This window comes from Vitis riparia, chromosome 13, assembly GCF_004353265.1.
Source record: "Vitis riparia cultivar Riparia Gloire de Montpellier isolate 1030 chromosome 13, EGFV_Vit.rip_1.0, whole genome shotgun sequence".
NCBI classification, from domain to species: domain Eukaryota; kingdom Viridiplantae; phylum Streptophyta; class Magnoliopsida; order Vitales; family Vitaceae; genus Vitis; species Vitis riparia.
The window spans coordinates 3,070,453-3,089,293 of record NC_048443.1 but is presented as its reverse complement, the minus strand read 5'-3'; the positions used below and the strand labels follow the sequence as shown (position 1 = coordinate 3,089,293).

At 32.4% G+C, this 18,841-nt stretch overlaps 1 protein-coding gene and 1 long non-coding RNA gene across 2 annotated transcripts; both read right to left on the bottom strand.

The window, feature by feature from the left end:
* Window positions 1-7,807: 7,807 nt before the first annotated feature.
* Window positions 7,808-9,160, bottom strand: LOC117929207. The gene is made up of 3 exons (XR_004653707.1): window positions 8,607-9,160; window positions 8,170-8,533; window positions 7,808-7,889 (listed from the first exon to the last, which is right to left on the bottom strand). It is a non-coding gene; the product is annotated as an uncharacterized LOC117929207 (long non-coding RNA).
* A 5,076-nt stretch (window positions 9,161-14,236) lies between these two features.
* Window positions 14,237-14,752, bottom strand: LOC117927849 (secreted RxLR effector protein 161-like). The gene has a single exon (XM_034847543.1). It carries the CDS (start codon window positions 14,750-14,752, stop codon window positions 14,237-14,239), a length of 516 nt encoding a protein of 171 aa, XP_034703434.1.
* Window positions 14,753-18,841: the final 4,089 nt, after the last annotated feature.

The following is an 18,841-nucleotide window of genomic DNA, read 5'->3' as shown; positions in this document are numbered from 1 at the left end:
AAGAAAATATGGCAATTGCAAAGAAGGAGAAGTTGTGAAAATGAGTGTTACAAAACGAAGTGATATATAGTATTAGGAGGCGTGAAGAGTTCACATGTGATAGTTGGGACCATTCTCCGAAAGTAGTGCAAGATTAATAAATATTATGGGAAGTTGGAAACAACTGCTTCCATTCACATTTTTTTAAATCCTGATCCAAATAAGCAGACAAGGAGCCAACGGCTAGTGCATCTTCAAAGAATCATCTAACACCTTATTATACATGCAATTAGGAGCCAACGGCCGGTGAATCTTCCGAGAATCATCCAGCCGTTGGTTTGGTTAATAAATAGGAAATAAATCCTATTCTTTCCATATGTAACAGCACACAGCTCAATTGACTGGCTACACTCACGCTAAATTAATTGTCTTGCCTTCCGTTCTCACCGATCTTAGTATGTATATTTTCTTGAACAACAATGTTAAAATGTAGTCCAATTTTTTATGCAACTTCCAAATTAAAAGGGTGATTTGAATATCATAAATAATTATAGCACAACAAAGACATGGCTAATTTTCCAAACAAAACAGACAACATAGGGCCACATGCAAATAAGTCTCATGCAAGCCTTAACCCTTTCTTGTTGATACGAGAGATGTTTACAATAGGAACTTTGGTTCTCATGTTCTTGTGTATGCAGTTCGAGGAGTTTAAGTCCAAAATAATCTATTTGTTGAAAAAAAATGGTAAGAATAGTACTCATCTCAAAATATTTGTCAAACTAATCTTTTGTATCAACGTAGATTTTTTTTTTTAGTGTAAAAAACCACCGTTGGTGATTGTGGTTTTAAAAGTTTAAGAAATATCCTTAAAATCATAATCACAGACTATGGTTTTACAATTTTCCTTAAAACCACAGTTAGTAACTATGGTTTCAAAATTATTTTCAATCCACGCTCGTTTTAATAGTATTGTGATTTTAATATTATTTTAAAAATATTCTTTATTATAATAACCATAAAAAATATTTTTTGTCATAATAAACCATAAAACCACAGTTAGTAACTGTGGTTTTAAAAATATTATAAAAACCACAATCACAAACGGTAGTTTTACAATTTTCTTTAAAACCACAGTTAGAGGAGAACTCATGTAACCATAACTAACAAAAAATATGAGATTTTAGAACTTTTTATTTTTATTTTTAATTTTAGTATAAATTATGGATGTACCAAAATTTCTTAACGACATAACAAATTTCCTTAAAGTTCGTTTCGGAGTGGGAAAAATTTCTTACAATTTTCCATTGTCAGTTTAAAATTATTTTTTGTACAAATTATCCTTAATAAATTTTTTCCTTACAACTATTTTAAAATTATATATATATATATATATATATATTTATGGTAAATAAAATATTTATTTGTTTTATAAATTTTTTCACATATGAATTAAAGAATTTTTTTTATTCATATTGTTTTTAAATTTTAAAATAACTAAACAAATTGTTTATATTATTTTAAAATTTTATATTTTCATATGAAAATTAATGTCAATGATTATGATTTTAGGTTATTCCTTATTAAGTATGATTTGAACTTATGTCTTGGTTAAATTGTATAATTTTTTAATTATAGGAAAGAAAAATAGGTTATGGTTGTAACAATTTGTTCTCATCCACAGCCACATATCTCATTTGTTCTCTTTCAATTGCTTCACAAACAACTAAAAAAGGTGAGTTACCTTCCCTATCCTGATTATCATCATTATGAACATCCTTGGCTCCTACACTGTCATCATCACATTGTATTCCTTCTTCGTCTTCCTCATCCTCTTCTAATCTATGCTCAAAAGTAAATGAATTTTATACATTACTAGTACCATCATTTTCACCAAGTAACAAAGGTATGCAATTACCAATTAGTGAATTCATTTGTAAGTCAATAGGTAATTGTTCAACAAATAACTCAACTTCATCTATCCCAAATCTGTTATGCATTTCTAACATTCGAGCTGCACCACTATTATTTTTTACTGGGCAAGGTTGGAATTTATTCCCTCTTTTCATAGGATACTTACAATTAAGAATTAATTGAAAATGTTCTCTATTGTTTCAGCGATCGAGTATATCATTTCCAGCAGTTGTTCATATATTGTCCCAAGAGGCACATCAATAGGTTCAACCACAACTCTATCCCCGACATAATCAACATCGGTTTGTGTTCTCACCATTTTCCCATTACAAAAACAAATTATGCACACCAATAAATTATACATAGTTTACCTATAGAAGAAGCCAAATAAATCAAATCAATTTCATTTTTAACCACAAAATTACACAATAGAAAACATTAGTAATAACATCAATTTGTAATGAAATAACAAATAACAATAGTAGGGTATGCTATTAACAATAATCAAATAACAAATAACACCTTAATATCCAAATAATTCAATGTTTTTTTATTAATAATATTTTCTTATTATTTATTACCATTAAAATTGAATAAATTGTTGTTATTTTTCCATTAACAATTAAAATGTCGTTGTTTAAGCTACCCATATTAAGTGGAAAAAATTTTAAATTTGTTCAAAATTTGATTTTATATAAGTTTCAAAAATGGATGTAAAGTGTACATATTCAATATAATTAATAGTTACGAGTATAAATATTTTAATATTTTCAATTAAAATAATTAAAAAAGAGAAAGCAGATAGACATATTAATACAATTTTGCTTATATCTGGTTAATTTTTAAAATTTCCTAATTTAATTCATTTTTTACAATTTATAATTTAATAAGTTAATATTTAAGAAAAAAACTAATATTTTCTATATATTAAATTTGTTTTTAGTGTTATTTATTTATTTTTTATTTTTTTTTTGTTAATAATTTAACATTTTGGTAATGGTTTTACATGTAATTAATGAAAGTTTTATAAAATGTAACATTAATAATAAGAGGGTGATGGTTTTGAACAGGGAATCAAATTATATTTTTAGTTTTATTTTATTTTAAATTTTGATCATATATATTTTTATTTTAATTACAATAAATAAGAAGATGAAATATTTTAATAATAAATGACTAAATATCATACTAAATGAGGATTAATGATAAGGTAATCATTTTCAATAAATTGTTACATTTTTTTTATTAAAAATTTAAAAAATAAAAGGTTATAATTCAAATTTAAAACTTTTGTTAGCACTCTAAATTGATTGTAGAAACATTGGATACAAATATTTAAAGGATATATTGATAATTATGTCAAATCAGACATATTTTATTATTTTAAATATTGATAAGAAATATTATTAATTAAAGGATTTATGATTTATAAGGATATTTATTAATCAGATATATTTATTTGAAATTTTCTTAACTATTTACCTTTTTTATCTCATATTTTTTACAAAATTTATCCCTCCAACATCCTTTCCAATTATTCTAATTTTTAAAATAAAAAAATTGTTTTAAACATAAAAATAATTTGATCATTAAATTAATCTATATTTTCAACATGTTTATTTATTTATTTTTAAAATTATATTTTCTTTGATTAAGTTAATATTTTAAAGATAAAAAAAATTATATCCATTTTTCAATTAATTTTTATAATTTTAAAATTTTAAAAATTGTATGCATTTTTAATATAAAAATTATTTTTTTAATCATTTTTTATTTTCCTTTTTTTAAAAATTTTTTTTTTTAATTTAATTATTATTTTTTTATAGAAAAAAAACCCATTTTCAGACCTACTGCTTACCCTAATTTTTCACCTATACTTCTTCTTTCTCTTGAAAACTCTCTCCTTCGTCTCTCTTCTCACGATCTCTCCCTCTCGTTCCACATTTCTCTCTTCCTCTTTCATCTCAGCACCTCAATTTGCCCAGTGCGATTATCTCTCTCACACACATATATATTCACCCACCTTTATTGCCCATGTGAATTTCAGATTGCAGCATTGTCACAGCCGATCAATTTTTGGAGAAGAAAATTTTGAGAGCACACATTTGAGGGCTTGTGGATTTGTTCTCTATGTGTGGATTTGGGATTTGATTGAATTTGTTGTAAGATGCATTTTTTGAGGGTTTGTGATTTGTTCTCTATGAATGGTTTTTTTGTTCTCCGCGAGTGTTTTTTATTTTTTTTTTTTGTGAATGGGTTTTTTGTTCTCTACAACTGTTTTCTTTTTTTGTTCTCCATGAAAAACAACTTGAGATTGTTTTCCAAAACCATAAAATTTGTTTTTGAGTGTCTTTTGTTCTCAAGAACAAAAAAACAATATTCGGAAACAGAAACCAAACAGGCCCTTAATTTTTTTAAAATTTCAAAGGTTGTTTTTAATGTTTTGTTTTCCTCTGTTTGGTTAGTGAGAAAGCTGAGGAAACTAAGAGGAAAAAACCCATTAACCACTTCTGTCCTAAACCCACTTACCCAAATATTTACCTATTATTTTACCAAAAATTAAAATGCTTTAAAAACTTACTTAGCCACTGCCAGACGTTGCTGATGGGAGCTGCTAGTGGAACTGTTGGTGGGAGACGTAGATGGTGGGAGTCGCAGACGGTGAGGAGAGAAAATGAGAAGAGAAAATAATAGTTAGGGTTTAAATAAAAATAGCTTTGTTGAAGGGTTTCAGATGGAAAAAATGTGTTGAATGGAAAATAAAGTCAAAGATAGCTTGCTAATGTGGATTCAAAAGACTAGTTTGACAATTAGTTTGAAAGATGCACTACTTTGGTTTTTTTTTTTTTTTAAAATAAAGACTACTTTGGCTGTAAACTCCAATTGGAGTGACAAACTGTGGCTAGTGAAAAAGGCATGGCACTGTTGTCGATTTCTCCAACCATGGCAGTGAACAAGCTTCTAATGCAATGATTGGTCAAGGTGGATAGCAACTTCTCTGGCAACGATGATTGGTGGGCATGGGTAGTGAAAAGGATTGGCTGAGAGGGAGCGGCAGTGGCTCTGGCCATGACCAACTTCGAAGTCTTTTGACAATGGGGAGGAATTAATAAGTGATAGAGAATTAGAAGTGGGACCAACTCCCAATGTTTTAGCACATGAATAATATCTTGACTATATGTTATAACAACCTTCCAAATAATATATGTACTCAAATCATTTTTTAAAATTCTGATATTAAAATAACACTATAAGAATAAAGTAAGAAAAACATCAATAGAAATTGTGTTTGTGCAATTAGTGTTGCATTTCTAACTAACTGATTGCAAAATAAATAAAGTTACAATCATCAAAAAGAGGAAAAAATGTTGATATCACAGACCTGAAATAAATTGTGGGTAGCACATTTGAATTAAAAGGAGGGTATAAATTTATGTATTTTCATGGAAAATATGAAAGAAAATAAAATATATTATAATTATTTTTTTATGTATTTTTAAATTATTTAATTTTTATATAGACAAAAAAAAAAAGTGAAATAAGGTTTAAATAATATATAAAAATAATTTATTGAATTTAAATCTTTTTTTATTTTTCTTCAATATTTCTTTCCTTCTACTTTTACTTTGTATTTTTTTCCCTTACATTTTCCTTTGAATTTTTTGGGAACAAAACATATCCTAAATAAGTATATTCCTATCAGAATAGCATTTAAATGAGCCAAAATAACAACATTCGTTTTCACATTTTAGCCTTACACTACTATTCATGTTTAAATTCGAGGCTTGCACTAATTATAACAAAAAGGTTGAACAACATTGATCATCATACTTTATTACAAATTATAAGGGGAAGCATAACAATTGTAGTTTTTAGGGCTACTACTGATGAAAAGGAATTTAGAAATTTTAAGTTTTTATTTTATTTTTATGTGTTTTCCATTTTTTTAGATATATTTTTATCTAAAAGTTATATTTTATCCATAAAAAAATGTTTTCGAATAGACAATAGATCATATTCCATTGTATGACATTGGAAACTTTAAAAGATATTAGCCCTTTAGTTTTTTGCCTTCAAAGTTTTTATAGACGAAAGAAAATTCTTTGACAAATTTGTCCTTCCTTTTAAGATATGAGAAACAATGTTAGCTATATATTTTTAACAATTTCATTGCAGATAATAGAATCTTATAAAGTGAATTTATAAAAATTTGAAATATGTCAATATGACTTTTAATTCTCCAAAATTAGCTATATTTCTATTTAAATTTTGAAGAAACCCAACAAATTAAGAATATTATTAATTTTACAAAATATGACACACTATTAAAGGAAAAAAAATCCAAAGAGATTTTTTAAAAAACTTATTAACTTTTAGGAATTTTTTTAAAAAATGACAGTTTAAAAAACTTATTAACTTTTAAATATTTTAATTAAAAAAATGAACAAAATTGACCGTAGCGGTCAAATCCTTAGTGCCCAATCTACACCATCCATTTCAAATCCTAAGCAAATTTCAAATTCAAACTCCAAGCCCAGACGACCATTAACCTGTTCCATTCTCTCTACAAATCACAATCACTAGACACCATCACTATTTCTCTCCCCCACTCAATCTCCTTCATTTCCACACCATGGTTGTTGATAAGATTAGACGTTTCCTTTAGAGTCAAGTAAATTTACGAGCAAGGGAGCCTAAATTGTTGAGAGATGGAGTCTCTTCTAGAAGTGATGTCAACAATATTTAGCAGCCTCAAATGATAAGCTCTATAAGCGATGAGAGGCTGCTACTATCCAACTTAGAATGTTGCCAAACTAGAACAGTATGCAATCTTTACCAAGCATTGTTTTCTATTGCTACACAAGTTGTTGGCACACTTTTGAAATAGACAAGCATTAGAAATGAACCCATATAAAGAACAAACAAACAAGTCAGCCTCATCATTGAAGAAACATAAAAGAACTGGTACATTAGAAGGGTGGAAACCATAACCCACGATGATCAAGAGACCACAAAATGAGAAACAAACATCTAAACAACATTTTGTTGCCCAAATCGGATATTAGTTGCTTCTGTTTCAAAGCCAAACCTACTTCTATGGCATGTAAGAAGATCCAACAACTCTCCACAAAAAAAAAAAAAAAAAAAAAACAAAACAAAACAATTACTTGAAAAAAGAAACAACATAAAACTTCAATTGGGAAAGTGGGAAGGAGAATGGAAACAAAGAAGTCACTCTTCAATTATACAAATATATGAGTTTATGGCAGGAGCAGAAATAGAAAGAGAGAGAGATTGTGGTAGGAATGAGTCATGTTGCTATAGCTCTACTGTAGCCTTATGAGTTTCTCCAACTTTAGAGTTAGTGCACTTTCCAGAATAGGAAAACTCGTCTGAAAAATTCTCCTTATTTTCTCTCACTCCCAAACTAAATTGTCTCTCAATGAAAATGAAGAAGAAGAAGCACCATCACTTTTAGCCATTCACTCCAAAGCATTTAGATGCCCAAGATGGAGAAGAGAGTTAACCACACTATTAAAGCGATTCAATAATATGTGGTGTGCCCTTGTTCAAGTTGTTGCTACTCTCTTGACATGTAAGAATATAAGAAATCAGAAATCCTACTAAACAATTGCACAAGTAATGAACAATCAAAAGATAAAAGAGGGGTATGAAGCATAAACCTGAATAATTAAGGCAGATTATAGATTGCATGCTAGGCCTAAAGAGAGCATAACTTGGGAGTATGATGCAAGTGAACTAACTCTTTCCATATGCACAAATCATCCATAACATGTCAAGATTTGTTTTTGAAATATTAAATAATATTCAGCCAATCCTCAAGGTGGGAACATAAATAATATAAATAATTTGTCCAAAAATTGGAATGGAGAATTATACGCAAGGTTCTTACTCGATGAGAAAGAGAACTCCAAAGAAAACACTCTACAAAGATTGGATTCACCAGCATACGTATAGGAACATTATCAAGTAAGCTGTCCAATCAAATACATCATTAGTAATACTGCACTTTAGCAACTTGCTTATCCAATAGGAAATTATACAATCCTAAGTTATAATACTATACAAGGGCATATGTCCAACACACCTGAAGATTTGCTAGCTTATGCACTTCAATATGTTGTTGTTCTATTGCCTAGAAGAACCAAAGTACAAGAATTAAAATCTGGCCTTATAGTTTTTACCAATTTGGTTGCCAAGTAATGAAAGCTATAAAGACATTTTGGCAAGTGGCAAAATGTTAGAATGACAAACCTGAATAATAAAGACATGTTGATGCAAGTGAACTTACTCATTCCATATGCATCATTCGTCCATAGCTTGTAAAGTAAGAAACAGAGCAAATTAATTGTAAAATAAGAAATTAAGCAAACATCAAAGTCAGGAAAAGCAATTGGCATTACAAACCTGAAATATGTCGTGGATAGTGCACTTGAATTAAAAGAGAGGTCTTTTGCGAATTAGCAATCCATGACTAGTAGATATGAGTCCTTGGGACATTAGAAGTTATTAGGCCAGTCTAAGGTTGCCTCCTTTTGGTATCCCTTCAGGCAGAGATTTCAAACTTGGAAATGAACAACAACAAGCCCTGTGATGTGAATTATCTACCCTGTATATACTGAAGCACAATCCCAAAGTGTTAGATTTTCTAGTGTAACACCAGGTTATAAGTCTTAGGGGGAGGCATCAACCTTGCATAAGATGAATCCATATTTGGCACAACCTCTCAAGTCCTTGGAATTGCATGTGAACTTCACCCTCATTATCTAACAAAAGAATGCAAATGAAGAAAATATTGTTGTATCAAACAGATCTAGATCCTCCATATACAGATGCAATGGCATGGATGTCAACTTAGGGAGAATGAATGTTGTTATTGTTGCTCTGCTACAACCATTACCCCCTCCTACCCATCCTTTTTTATTTTGCGTACTTTTAAGAATGGGAAAGACTGTCTTTCTAGTTCTCATGGTCTTGACTTCTATCCAAAACCAAATTGCCTCGTAATATATGTTCCTTGCTTAAGTGGTACATTGTTGTTCAGGTTCTGCTCTACAAGAGAGCTCAAATTAAAGTACAACAATTTTCTACTCAACATTAATACTATATAAGAAATAAAGAAGAGTCCTCACACCAACACTAACGCAAATGAATGATGATGATGATGAAATTTTCCTTCAGTTTTTCAAATGGGATCTCAACACCATGAAGTGTGTGAGTTTTTGAAAATGATATTCTTCACATAATCTAGGGATTTCAAAATTTCTTTCTATCATCATCAGATAATCAAAATATTGTACTTTGAGAAAACAAAATCCATGAAACATTTATGTTGATACTTCACCTACTATTTCAAATATTCATCATTTGCAATCAAACCATGGAGGTGTGGGCAGTGCTTTTGGTGTCAAGGATGAGAGGAGAAGGAGGGTGGTGAATGAGTCAACTTGGAAAAATGAGTGAGCTTGACTCAGTCTCTACATGGCAGAATTAGAATGAATACAAGGGTCAATTGTCTCCCATATCTGATTTTAAATGTCTGGTTTGAAGGAACCGAGCGTTAAAGTTCGATGTGGCTTATGTAAAATAGAGGGGCATAATCGTCGCAACTGTCCCATAAAATATGGAGGGCAATCCTCCAACCCCCTTGCTCATAACAATTCCATTTTGATAATATGATATTTTTATGTAATGTGCTTAAATTTGTAATCATACTAATGTTAAAAAGAAATAATGGTTATTTACTATATGTAGGTATTACGACACGATGGAGTTGGGACCATTGGATCCTACAATTATACATGGACAAGGTACACATAGCTCATCTCTAGCATGGATAAGTGTTGATGTTAAGGAGCTTCATTGTTGACATCGTGAGGCTATTTTCCATCGCACCGGTGCACTCGATGGGTGTATTATTCCATTTTTGCAATAGGTAGGCTTCTATGATGTTGCACACTTAGGATTCATTTCCTTAGATTGACACCTTATTATTACATTTGTTGAGAGGTGGTGACCTGAGACTCATACCTTTCACTTACCTCAGGGAGAGTGCACAATTACACTACAGGACATTGCCATTTTTCTTGGACTACCAGTAGATGGAGCTGTAGTTACTGGTGGCATATGTCTAGATTGGAGACGTGTATGTTATTCTTTATTATGATTCACTCCTGGAGATTCAAACATAGATGGACAACACCTTCATCTTACATGGTTGGCTTAGAGCTTCCCTACTTTGGTACCATATGCTAATGAGGAGTTTATTCAGCGTTATACTAAGGCTTATATCTTACAACTCATTGGAGGTTTTTTATTTTCAGGAAAGTCTATAAGGTGCATCTTATGTTTTTACCATTTCTAGAGGATTTTTGGGTTGCTGGTAGGTATAGTTGGGGTAGTGCCTGTTTAGCTTAGCTTTATTGATAGTTGTGTCGATCCTTTTAGATTGATACACATAATATTTGGGCCACTGATTTTGCTCCAGTTATATGGGAGAGGTTCCCAATTATTGCACCTCATCGTTTACATATAGCTCTACATGATGACCAATTGCCTCTACCTCCATTAGCCATTTGGTATGTATTATAATATTGCCACAAATTTTACTATTATAAGAATACATGCATAAACTCTTGAAAAGGTTGTGGAGGCCCATTGGAATATTAAAATCTAATAAGTTTGAAGAATTTGACTATAAAAGTCTTGAAGATAGTGGAACTCTCATTTGATTAGGACCTTGAGGAGAGTAGATTTAGGAAACTTATTGAATCACTATAAAAGAGTTTGCATCTCTCTTCTCTTGATTTTTACTTATTGTTCTTACTTTGTTCTTCATATCTCATTGTTTTTTAAGAATATAGTTGAAAAATATTTATAAGAAGCTTCTTGTTTATTCATCATCTTTCTCGAATATATACAAAATATTACAATGATATAACAGATGGAAACAATATTACAATGATATGAAAGATGGAAAGAACAATAGGGAATAATTACAAATACTCTAAAAGAATGGGTATAAAGCTTCTGGAAGTCCATAATCTTGTAATTTCCATAATCCTCTTTTTTAGACTTTCCAAATCTTTAGCATTGACCAAGTTTTCATGTTGGTCACCCACGACAATGCAATAGAATGTGTAACTTCCACAATTTATGCAAGCAAATATTCAAACTTGTCTCTCTAGCATACCTCCTTAAGCTGGAGAGGGAGTAGTGCATACCCCTAACTAGCTTCGGAATCGTTTAAATGGATCCTTTGGAAGTGGCTTTGTTAGAGTATATACTGGTTGTGATGAAATGGGAATATATAGGGTAATAAGCAAACCCATAGCTACTTTTTCTCACATGATGTGGTAATTAAGCTCAATATATTTTGATCGCGCATGAAACATAAGGTTCATAGACATATGCAATGCACTAATGTTATCACAAAACAGTTGATCAGGATGAAAGAGGGTAATACAATATCTTGAAGTAGGCATGATAGCCAAGCTAATTTTGCAGTTGTGAAAGCCATGGATCTGTACTAAGCTTCAAAGCTAGAGTGAGAAACAGTGGGTCACTTCTTTGAGCACCAAGAGATACAATTTCCACCAAGGAAAATGCAAAAAAATGTTGTGCTACCTCTTGTCATGGGAAAACTTGCCTAATCTGCTTCACAAAATCCATATAAAGTGATTTGACTTTGAGAAATGAATTGAATATCAAAGTGTTGTGTTCCCATTGTTAGTGAAGTGCCAACCATATTGAGTCTGTCTAGCTTCTCTGGAGTCAGACGGGCTTCTTCCCTATACAAAAGGATGTCCAGACGGGTGGTCCGGGCATGCCCCTCCAAAGCTTAAGTAAAAAAAGAATAAGGATGAGTCTAATTTTTTTGAATGACTCTATACACGTGTACCTATTTCATGCTTCTTAAGAGGTTTTTATAGAGTGGATGACACCATCGTCGTAGCGCTGATGGTGCATTCATGCCTTTTTTGTGACGATGATTGCCATCAAGGTGGAAATCAAGCCTTAGCAAGAGAGTCAACACCATTTTTTTTGCGCGGATTGGGCAATCATACGAAACAAAATCTGCTGACTAGGGCCATTTGTTGGTTGTTGAACAAGAGTCTCAGACCATTTAGTTGACTATGCATTTACGTTTGTCAATATCGCAGATTGCGCGTAGCAATTAGTAGACATTGACTTTTAGGCGTAAATGTCGTCTAGGCCGTTGCTCAAGAACTGGATGTGATTATCCTTCTATTCAATGCCTAGAGTCTTCAGTTGTGTTTGTTAATCCGTTTGGAAATCTCAGTTGACTTGGTTTATCCATTCCATTTGGCTCTCAGAAAGAAGGGAATCTTTTTCCTCTTGCATTAGACGAAGTTTGTTTTGGTTCAGACGAATGGATCTAGACGGATCATCTACTAACCTTAGACGAACCAAGGGTTTTTTATTTAGGGGAGGACACCTGGAGGGAGACCTCCCACACCCATGATATAACGTAGTATTCTCTTAGTTGTCTTGAGGTGAACGAATTTAGGCTCATTAAAAGGCTGGCAAACTTTATTAACTACATGACTGATGTTTGGTCATGTGAAGATCAAGTACTGTAAAGCACCAATGAGGCTTATGAAAGTTGTTGTATCGACAAGGTCATTATTAGAACTACTTGGTTTATCCTTAAGAATCATAAGAGTATTGATGGCAGAACTCTCTAACATCCTCGTTCGATGAAGAAGGTCTTTCACATATTTTGCTTGTGAGAAAAAAAGGCCATTAGGATAAGGTTTTACTTCAATTTCCAAGAAGTAATGTAGGTTACCGAAATCTTTAATGCAAATTCACTACCAAGTTTTTTAATAACTTGTGTAATGCATGCCACCTAAATCTTTAATGACAAATTTGTAAAAATAATTTACATAATCACATAGATTAATCATACATGATTAAAGGATACTAACAATACGAAATCACTATAAAGAACATACCTATTTAAGCCATGATAAAAAAGAAACCGTGATTGATTGTTGCAACCAAGTCTTCATCTTTATGATCTTGATAATAGCTATGGTGGCTCTATGGGAAAATAGAAAAACCCTTTTTATCTATATTAGAGAGGGGACTTAGCATAACTCAAATTGGATTCTCATTGGTCTCTCCCATAATGGGCTTCAATGAGACCCATAGCCTACACTTGCCACTCAACTGAGCTTCTACTCAAAAAGATGCAAAACCCAATCCAAAATGTGATCACTAGTTAATTGGGCTAATTATATAATAGACTATCCATTAACCCGTTTTTGCAAATACAAATTATTCAATTAATGTTAGCCCATATAAAAAATTTTCCAACATTCTCCCACTTGGGCTACATTAATTGTTTTTGAGGATTCATTAAATTCATTTTGAAAATAAGACTCTCGGGTTAAGTACAGAAAAGTTTATTTTGTGTGGCCACACCTTTTTTTTTTTAAAGAAATGATAGTCGATAAGTAGCATCTTGTTAAACTTATCCGGTCCAACATGGTCTTAATATTGGACTATAATGGTCTATATGTTAATCTCAACAAACATAATGCCCCTTATAGTCACGAATATTTATAACCATATCGACATGGATCGTAAACCCAGTAGTGTAGTAAGAAATCAATGCCAACATGTGATCATCATCTATATGCATTGTTTCTTATCAGTCCTCATTACAATTTACCAGCAAAATGAAATTGTAATTGCAATTTCTCAACAAAATGAAATTGCTGCAATTTCTAAACAATATGAAATTTCTTGACTTTAACAAGTCATATGTCACCAACAATGCACCACAAAATCTCAAAATAGTGGTATTTGTGACATCCAATAGTATACAATTATAATTCTTAAGGTTCAATATCTCAAGATACCATGTTGTATGTAATTCAATTACGACATGCTATAATATAATACTTAATTATGATGATCATAATAAAAAGATTTTAATTTTGCAAGTCGTAGAACAATAATGATCAATGTTTACATAAAACAATAATTGAAATAAGGGAAATCACAAAAGCTCCCACTAAACCAAAGAATCAAAAGACTTAATGACACCCATATTCACAACATATTCCTTGAACGTTATGGGCTTTAAACCTTTGGTTAGAGGATCAACTAGCATGGACTCAGTTCTTATGTGCTCAATCACAATATCTCCTTTCTTCACTAAGTCCTTGACGGTAAGGTACTTGATTTCCATATGCTTAGAACCCGTACTAATCTTATTGTTCTTAGAGTAGAACACAACTGCATTATTGTCACAATAAATCACAATGGGTCGAAAGATGGAATCAACAACTTACAACTCTGAAATCAAATTTCTTAGCCAAACAGCTTGAGATGATGCACCATAACAAGCTAAAAACTCAACATACATGGTTGAGGATGCAATTAGGCTCTGTTTGACAATTTTCCATGAAATGGCTCCACCAGCTAACACAAAAATGTATCCTGAAGTAGATTTGCGATCATTAAAACAACCACCAAAATCAGAATCTGAGTATCCAACTACCTCGAGATTATCCACCCTCCTATACACAAGCATAAAATCCTTCGTTCTTTGTAGATATCTCATGACTTTCTTTGTAGCAACCCAATGATCATGTCCAGGGTTCGATAAATATCTACCAAGAACATTAACAATGAAGGCAATATCAGGTCTTGTACATACTTGTGCATACATTAGGCTACCAATGGCACTAGCATAAGGAATAGTCTTCATGGCATCCTTTTCCAAATCATTCTTTGGACACTGTTCATTACTGAGTTTATCTCCCTTCACTACAGGTACATCACCAGCTTTGCACGTCTGCATATTGAATCTTTTAGGCACATGATTGATATAGGCTCTCTAAGATAACCCAAGGAGGTTTTGAGATCTATCACGATAAATCTCAATACCGAACACAAAAGATGCTTCTCCAAGATCCTTCATGTTAAAATTAGCAAACAAAATACACTTGGTATCATTCAAGAGATTCACATCGCTACTAGCAAGTAGAATGTCATCGATATAGAGTACCATGAAAATGTATTTGCTCCCATTAACCTTCATGTAAACGCACTGATCAAACTTGTTCTCTATAAAACCAAAAGACGTCACAATTTTGTCAAATTTCAAGTACCACCGGCGAGAACCTTGCTTGAGACCATAAATTGACCTTTTCAATCTGCATACCATGTTCTCTTTTCCATTTTCCTTAAATACTTCAGGTTGTGACATGTAGACCTCCTCACTCAAATCACCATTGAGAAAAGTTGTCTTGACATCCATCTGATGAAGCTCTAAGTCAAAATGAGCTACCAACGCCATAACTAGCGTAAAAGAATCTTTGGTAGAGACTGGTGAGAAAGTCTCTATGAAATCAATGCTCTCTCGCTGTGTATACCCTTTAGCAACCAACCGAGCCTTGTATCTTTCAACATTTCCTTTGTTGTCTCTTTTGGTCTTGAATACCCATTTGCATCCAATGGGTTTATATCCTTTGGGAAGATCAATAAGTTCCCAAACATCATTGTCTGACATAGACTGCATCTCATCTCTCATGGCAATCAACCATTCATTTGCCTTATCACTACTGAGAGATTCACAATAAGTAGTAGGGTCCACTTCTTCTCCAATGTCATACTCTCCCTCTCCAAGGTAAACATAATAATCGTTAGATAAGGCAGGTCTCCTAGTTCTTTATGATCTCCTTATTTCCACAGGAGAAATCTCATCCACAATAGGGTTTATTTCGATAGTAGGGAAATTGACAGTAGCAACTCCTTGTTGAATCCCAGAATCAAAAGCTCCAACATCAAGGTTAACGTATGAGACTGGCAAACGTAAAGAAATAACATTCATGGGTTCCACTCTTTCATCGGATTGAGAGGGTATACTATCAGCAACATCCAACTCTAAAAACTTTGCCACTTGAGACTCAACAATTCTAGTGCCACGAGTCGAACAATAAAACTTGTATCCTTTTGAGTGACTAAGATACCCAATAAAGTAGCACCTAGTAGTTCTCGAATCCGTCTTCTTTTGTGTGATTCAAACTGGGTTTTTTGTCTGTCCATAGTTCAAATGGTGTTTTAGGCACAGACTTACTAGGAACACGGTTCAGAATGTAGGTTGCTGTTTTAATGGCTTCACCCCATAAGTATTTTGGCAAATTTGATCTACCCATCATGCTCCTCTTCATTTCCATAAGAGTGCGGTTGCGCCTTTTTGCTAAGCCATTCTGTTCAGGACTACCAGGCATAGTATATTGAGCAACAATACCATTATCTTGTAATTACCTTGCAAAAGGTCCTTTTTGTTGTCCAGCATCACCATGCTTCCCATAATACTCACCACCTCGATTAGATCTCACAATTTTGATGACTTTCCCCAGTTGTTTTTCAACTTCAGTTCGAAAGACTTTGAACATTTCAAGAGCATCTGCCTATTCTTTGATAAAAAATACATAACCATAATGGGAAAAATCATCAATGAATGTAATGAAGTACTTGTTGCCACACAAGGTAGTGGAATAAGGTCCACTAATGTCTGTATGAACAATCTCCAACAAATTTTGACTACGAGTTACACCATTTTTCTTATTCTTTGTCAATTTTCATTTCACACAATCAACACAAATTTATAAGTTATCAGAATCAAGGCGGGAAAGAATCCCAGAACTAATTAAGCGTTCTACTCGTTCTTTAGAAATGTGACCCAAATGCTTATGCCATAACAATGAAGATCTTTCCTTAGTCAAAGGTCTTTTAGCAACATTGTTTTCAACATTGTAAGAACAAGTAGATAACAATGATAATCTGTAAAGCCCGTCAGATAAAACACAATTGCTAATCACTTTAGAGTCGTAAATCACATCAACTCTTTTATTTGAAAAAGTGAAACTATATCTAGCTTTATCAAGTATTGAAAGGGAAATTAAATTCCTTCTAAACGAAGGTACACAGAAAACATTGTCCAAAACAAGCTGAAAACTAGAATCTAATTCTAAAACAACAACCCCAATATGCTCAACATTAATCCTGATGTCACTGCCAACTTTAAGCTTTGACTCTTTTTCACTTGGCTTCCTCAAATTTCTTATCCCCTGTAAAGAAGTTGCAACATGAACAGTAGCACCACCGTCAAGCCACCATGAATCTAAAGGAACATTAACTAAATTAGATTCAAAACAGACATAGGCAGATAACATACCCTGTTCCTTCTTTTTCTTCTCTAGCCAATTCTTAAACTTAAAGCAATCAACCCTCTTGTGACCCTTTTTGTTGCAGTGATAGCACTTAAGGTCTGTGTTCTTGGCATTTCCATTCTTCTGCTTTTCACTCCCACACTTCTTGAAATTCTTATTTTTCTTATGACTATGGAAGTTGGGCTTTCTAGCATTTTCAACTCTCTTTTGATTATTCGGTTTTCCAAGAGCAACGAGATGAGCAGATTTATTCTTTTCTCTTTTCATCTTTTCTTCCTCAGCCACACACTTAGTGATCAGGTCATTCACACCCCAAGACTGATTCAGGGTGTTGTATGTAGTCTTGATTTGGCTAAAAGAAGATGGCAGAGTATTGAGGGCTTGATGAACAATAAACTTATCGGGAATGGAAATGTCTAGTGCTTTCAATCTAGTCTGAAGATGCACCATTTTTAGGATATACTCACGAACCCCTTTCATATCATCATACCTCATATTCATCAATTCATCCATAAAATGCCCAGCTTCAACATTGTCAAATGTTTGGTATCTATTTGCCACAGCAACAAGAAATTCGTTAGCATTGTTGCTCTCAGGTATTCCTCCAAGGAGATGCTCAGCAAATGGACCTCTTGATTGAAATGAGACTCAAACGGTTCGACCTTTCCCATTTCGCATAATGAGCTCTCATAGCTTCAGTGCTTTCATTAGTAGGCTTAGGAGGTTCATCTTCACGTAGAGCCATGTCCAAGTCCATCATTCCTAAAACAAACTCTATGTCTGATCTCCATCTCTTATAGTTCGACCCACTTAGAATTTCAATTGTAGCATTATTGTTTTTCACAGCAAAGGAAACTGATTGACAAAATTTTGCAACTAGATCAATTATGGGCAATAGGAAAAAAAAAACTTAAATAATCATAAGCAATACAATACAAGAATCAATTGTACTATCATAAACTCCCCTTTGGGCAGAGTCCACAATAAACAACTATTCTCTAAGCATGAAGATCAACAAATAATTCATTAAAATTTATTTCCTTTGGGCAAATAAATTTATCAAATTATTTATCTCATTCAATATCCTCATGTTGTTAAATTAATTTGCACAATAACCCCCTTTGGGCAGGCGATTGTACAAATTAATCTAAAATTTTCCCCATCAACAAAATAGGAACTCATAAACTTGCAAATTTTGATGGTTAAATCACTTTGGTGAAATAACCTCAACAATTCACATGCAACGTTCCAAAATTGGGTAAATTAAAAAAAAATTGCCCAACAACAATAGTGCATATTAGCGATATATATGCATATGATCAATTATAGTTGCAAGAATTTGAAAACAATTTTTTTTATTTATTACACTTTAAACTAGTTATTTAACTAGTTTATGTGATTTAGACCAAGTAGGAGAGTATGCATGAAAAAGTTTCAATCTAGAGAGAGTGAGTACTACACTCCTATTCCATATATATTAGCATAATTTCTAGTAAATTCTCAATAGAAAATTATACCAAAAAATAATTTTAAGCTAATTAAATCACATAAATAAGTAATAATTATTTAATAAATATTTTTGACCCCCAAAAAATAAAATAATATATCTAGAAAAATAGATTACAAAAAAACGAGCGCACAAGAAAAAACGGGGCTCAAAACGGACACCGGATGAGGTTAGCGCTTCACACACTTGACCCGCGAGTGGGGAA

Bases quoted from the DNA above. Each gene is read 5' to 3' on its own strand.
- LOC117927849 (XM_034847543.1), bottom strand. From the start codon at position 14,752: ATGCAGACGTGCAAAGCTGGTGATGTACCTGTAGTGAAGGGAGATAAA.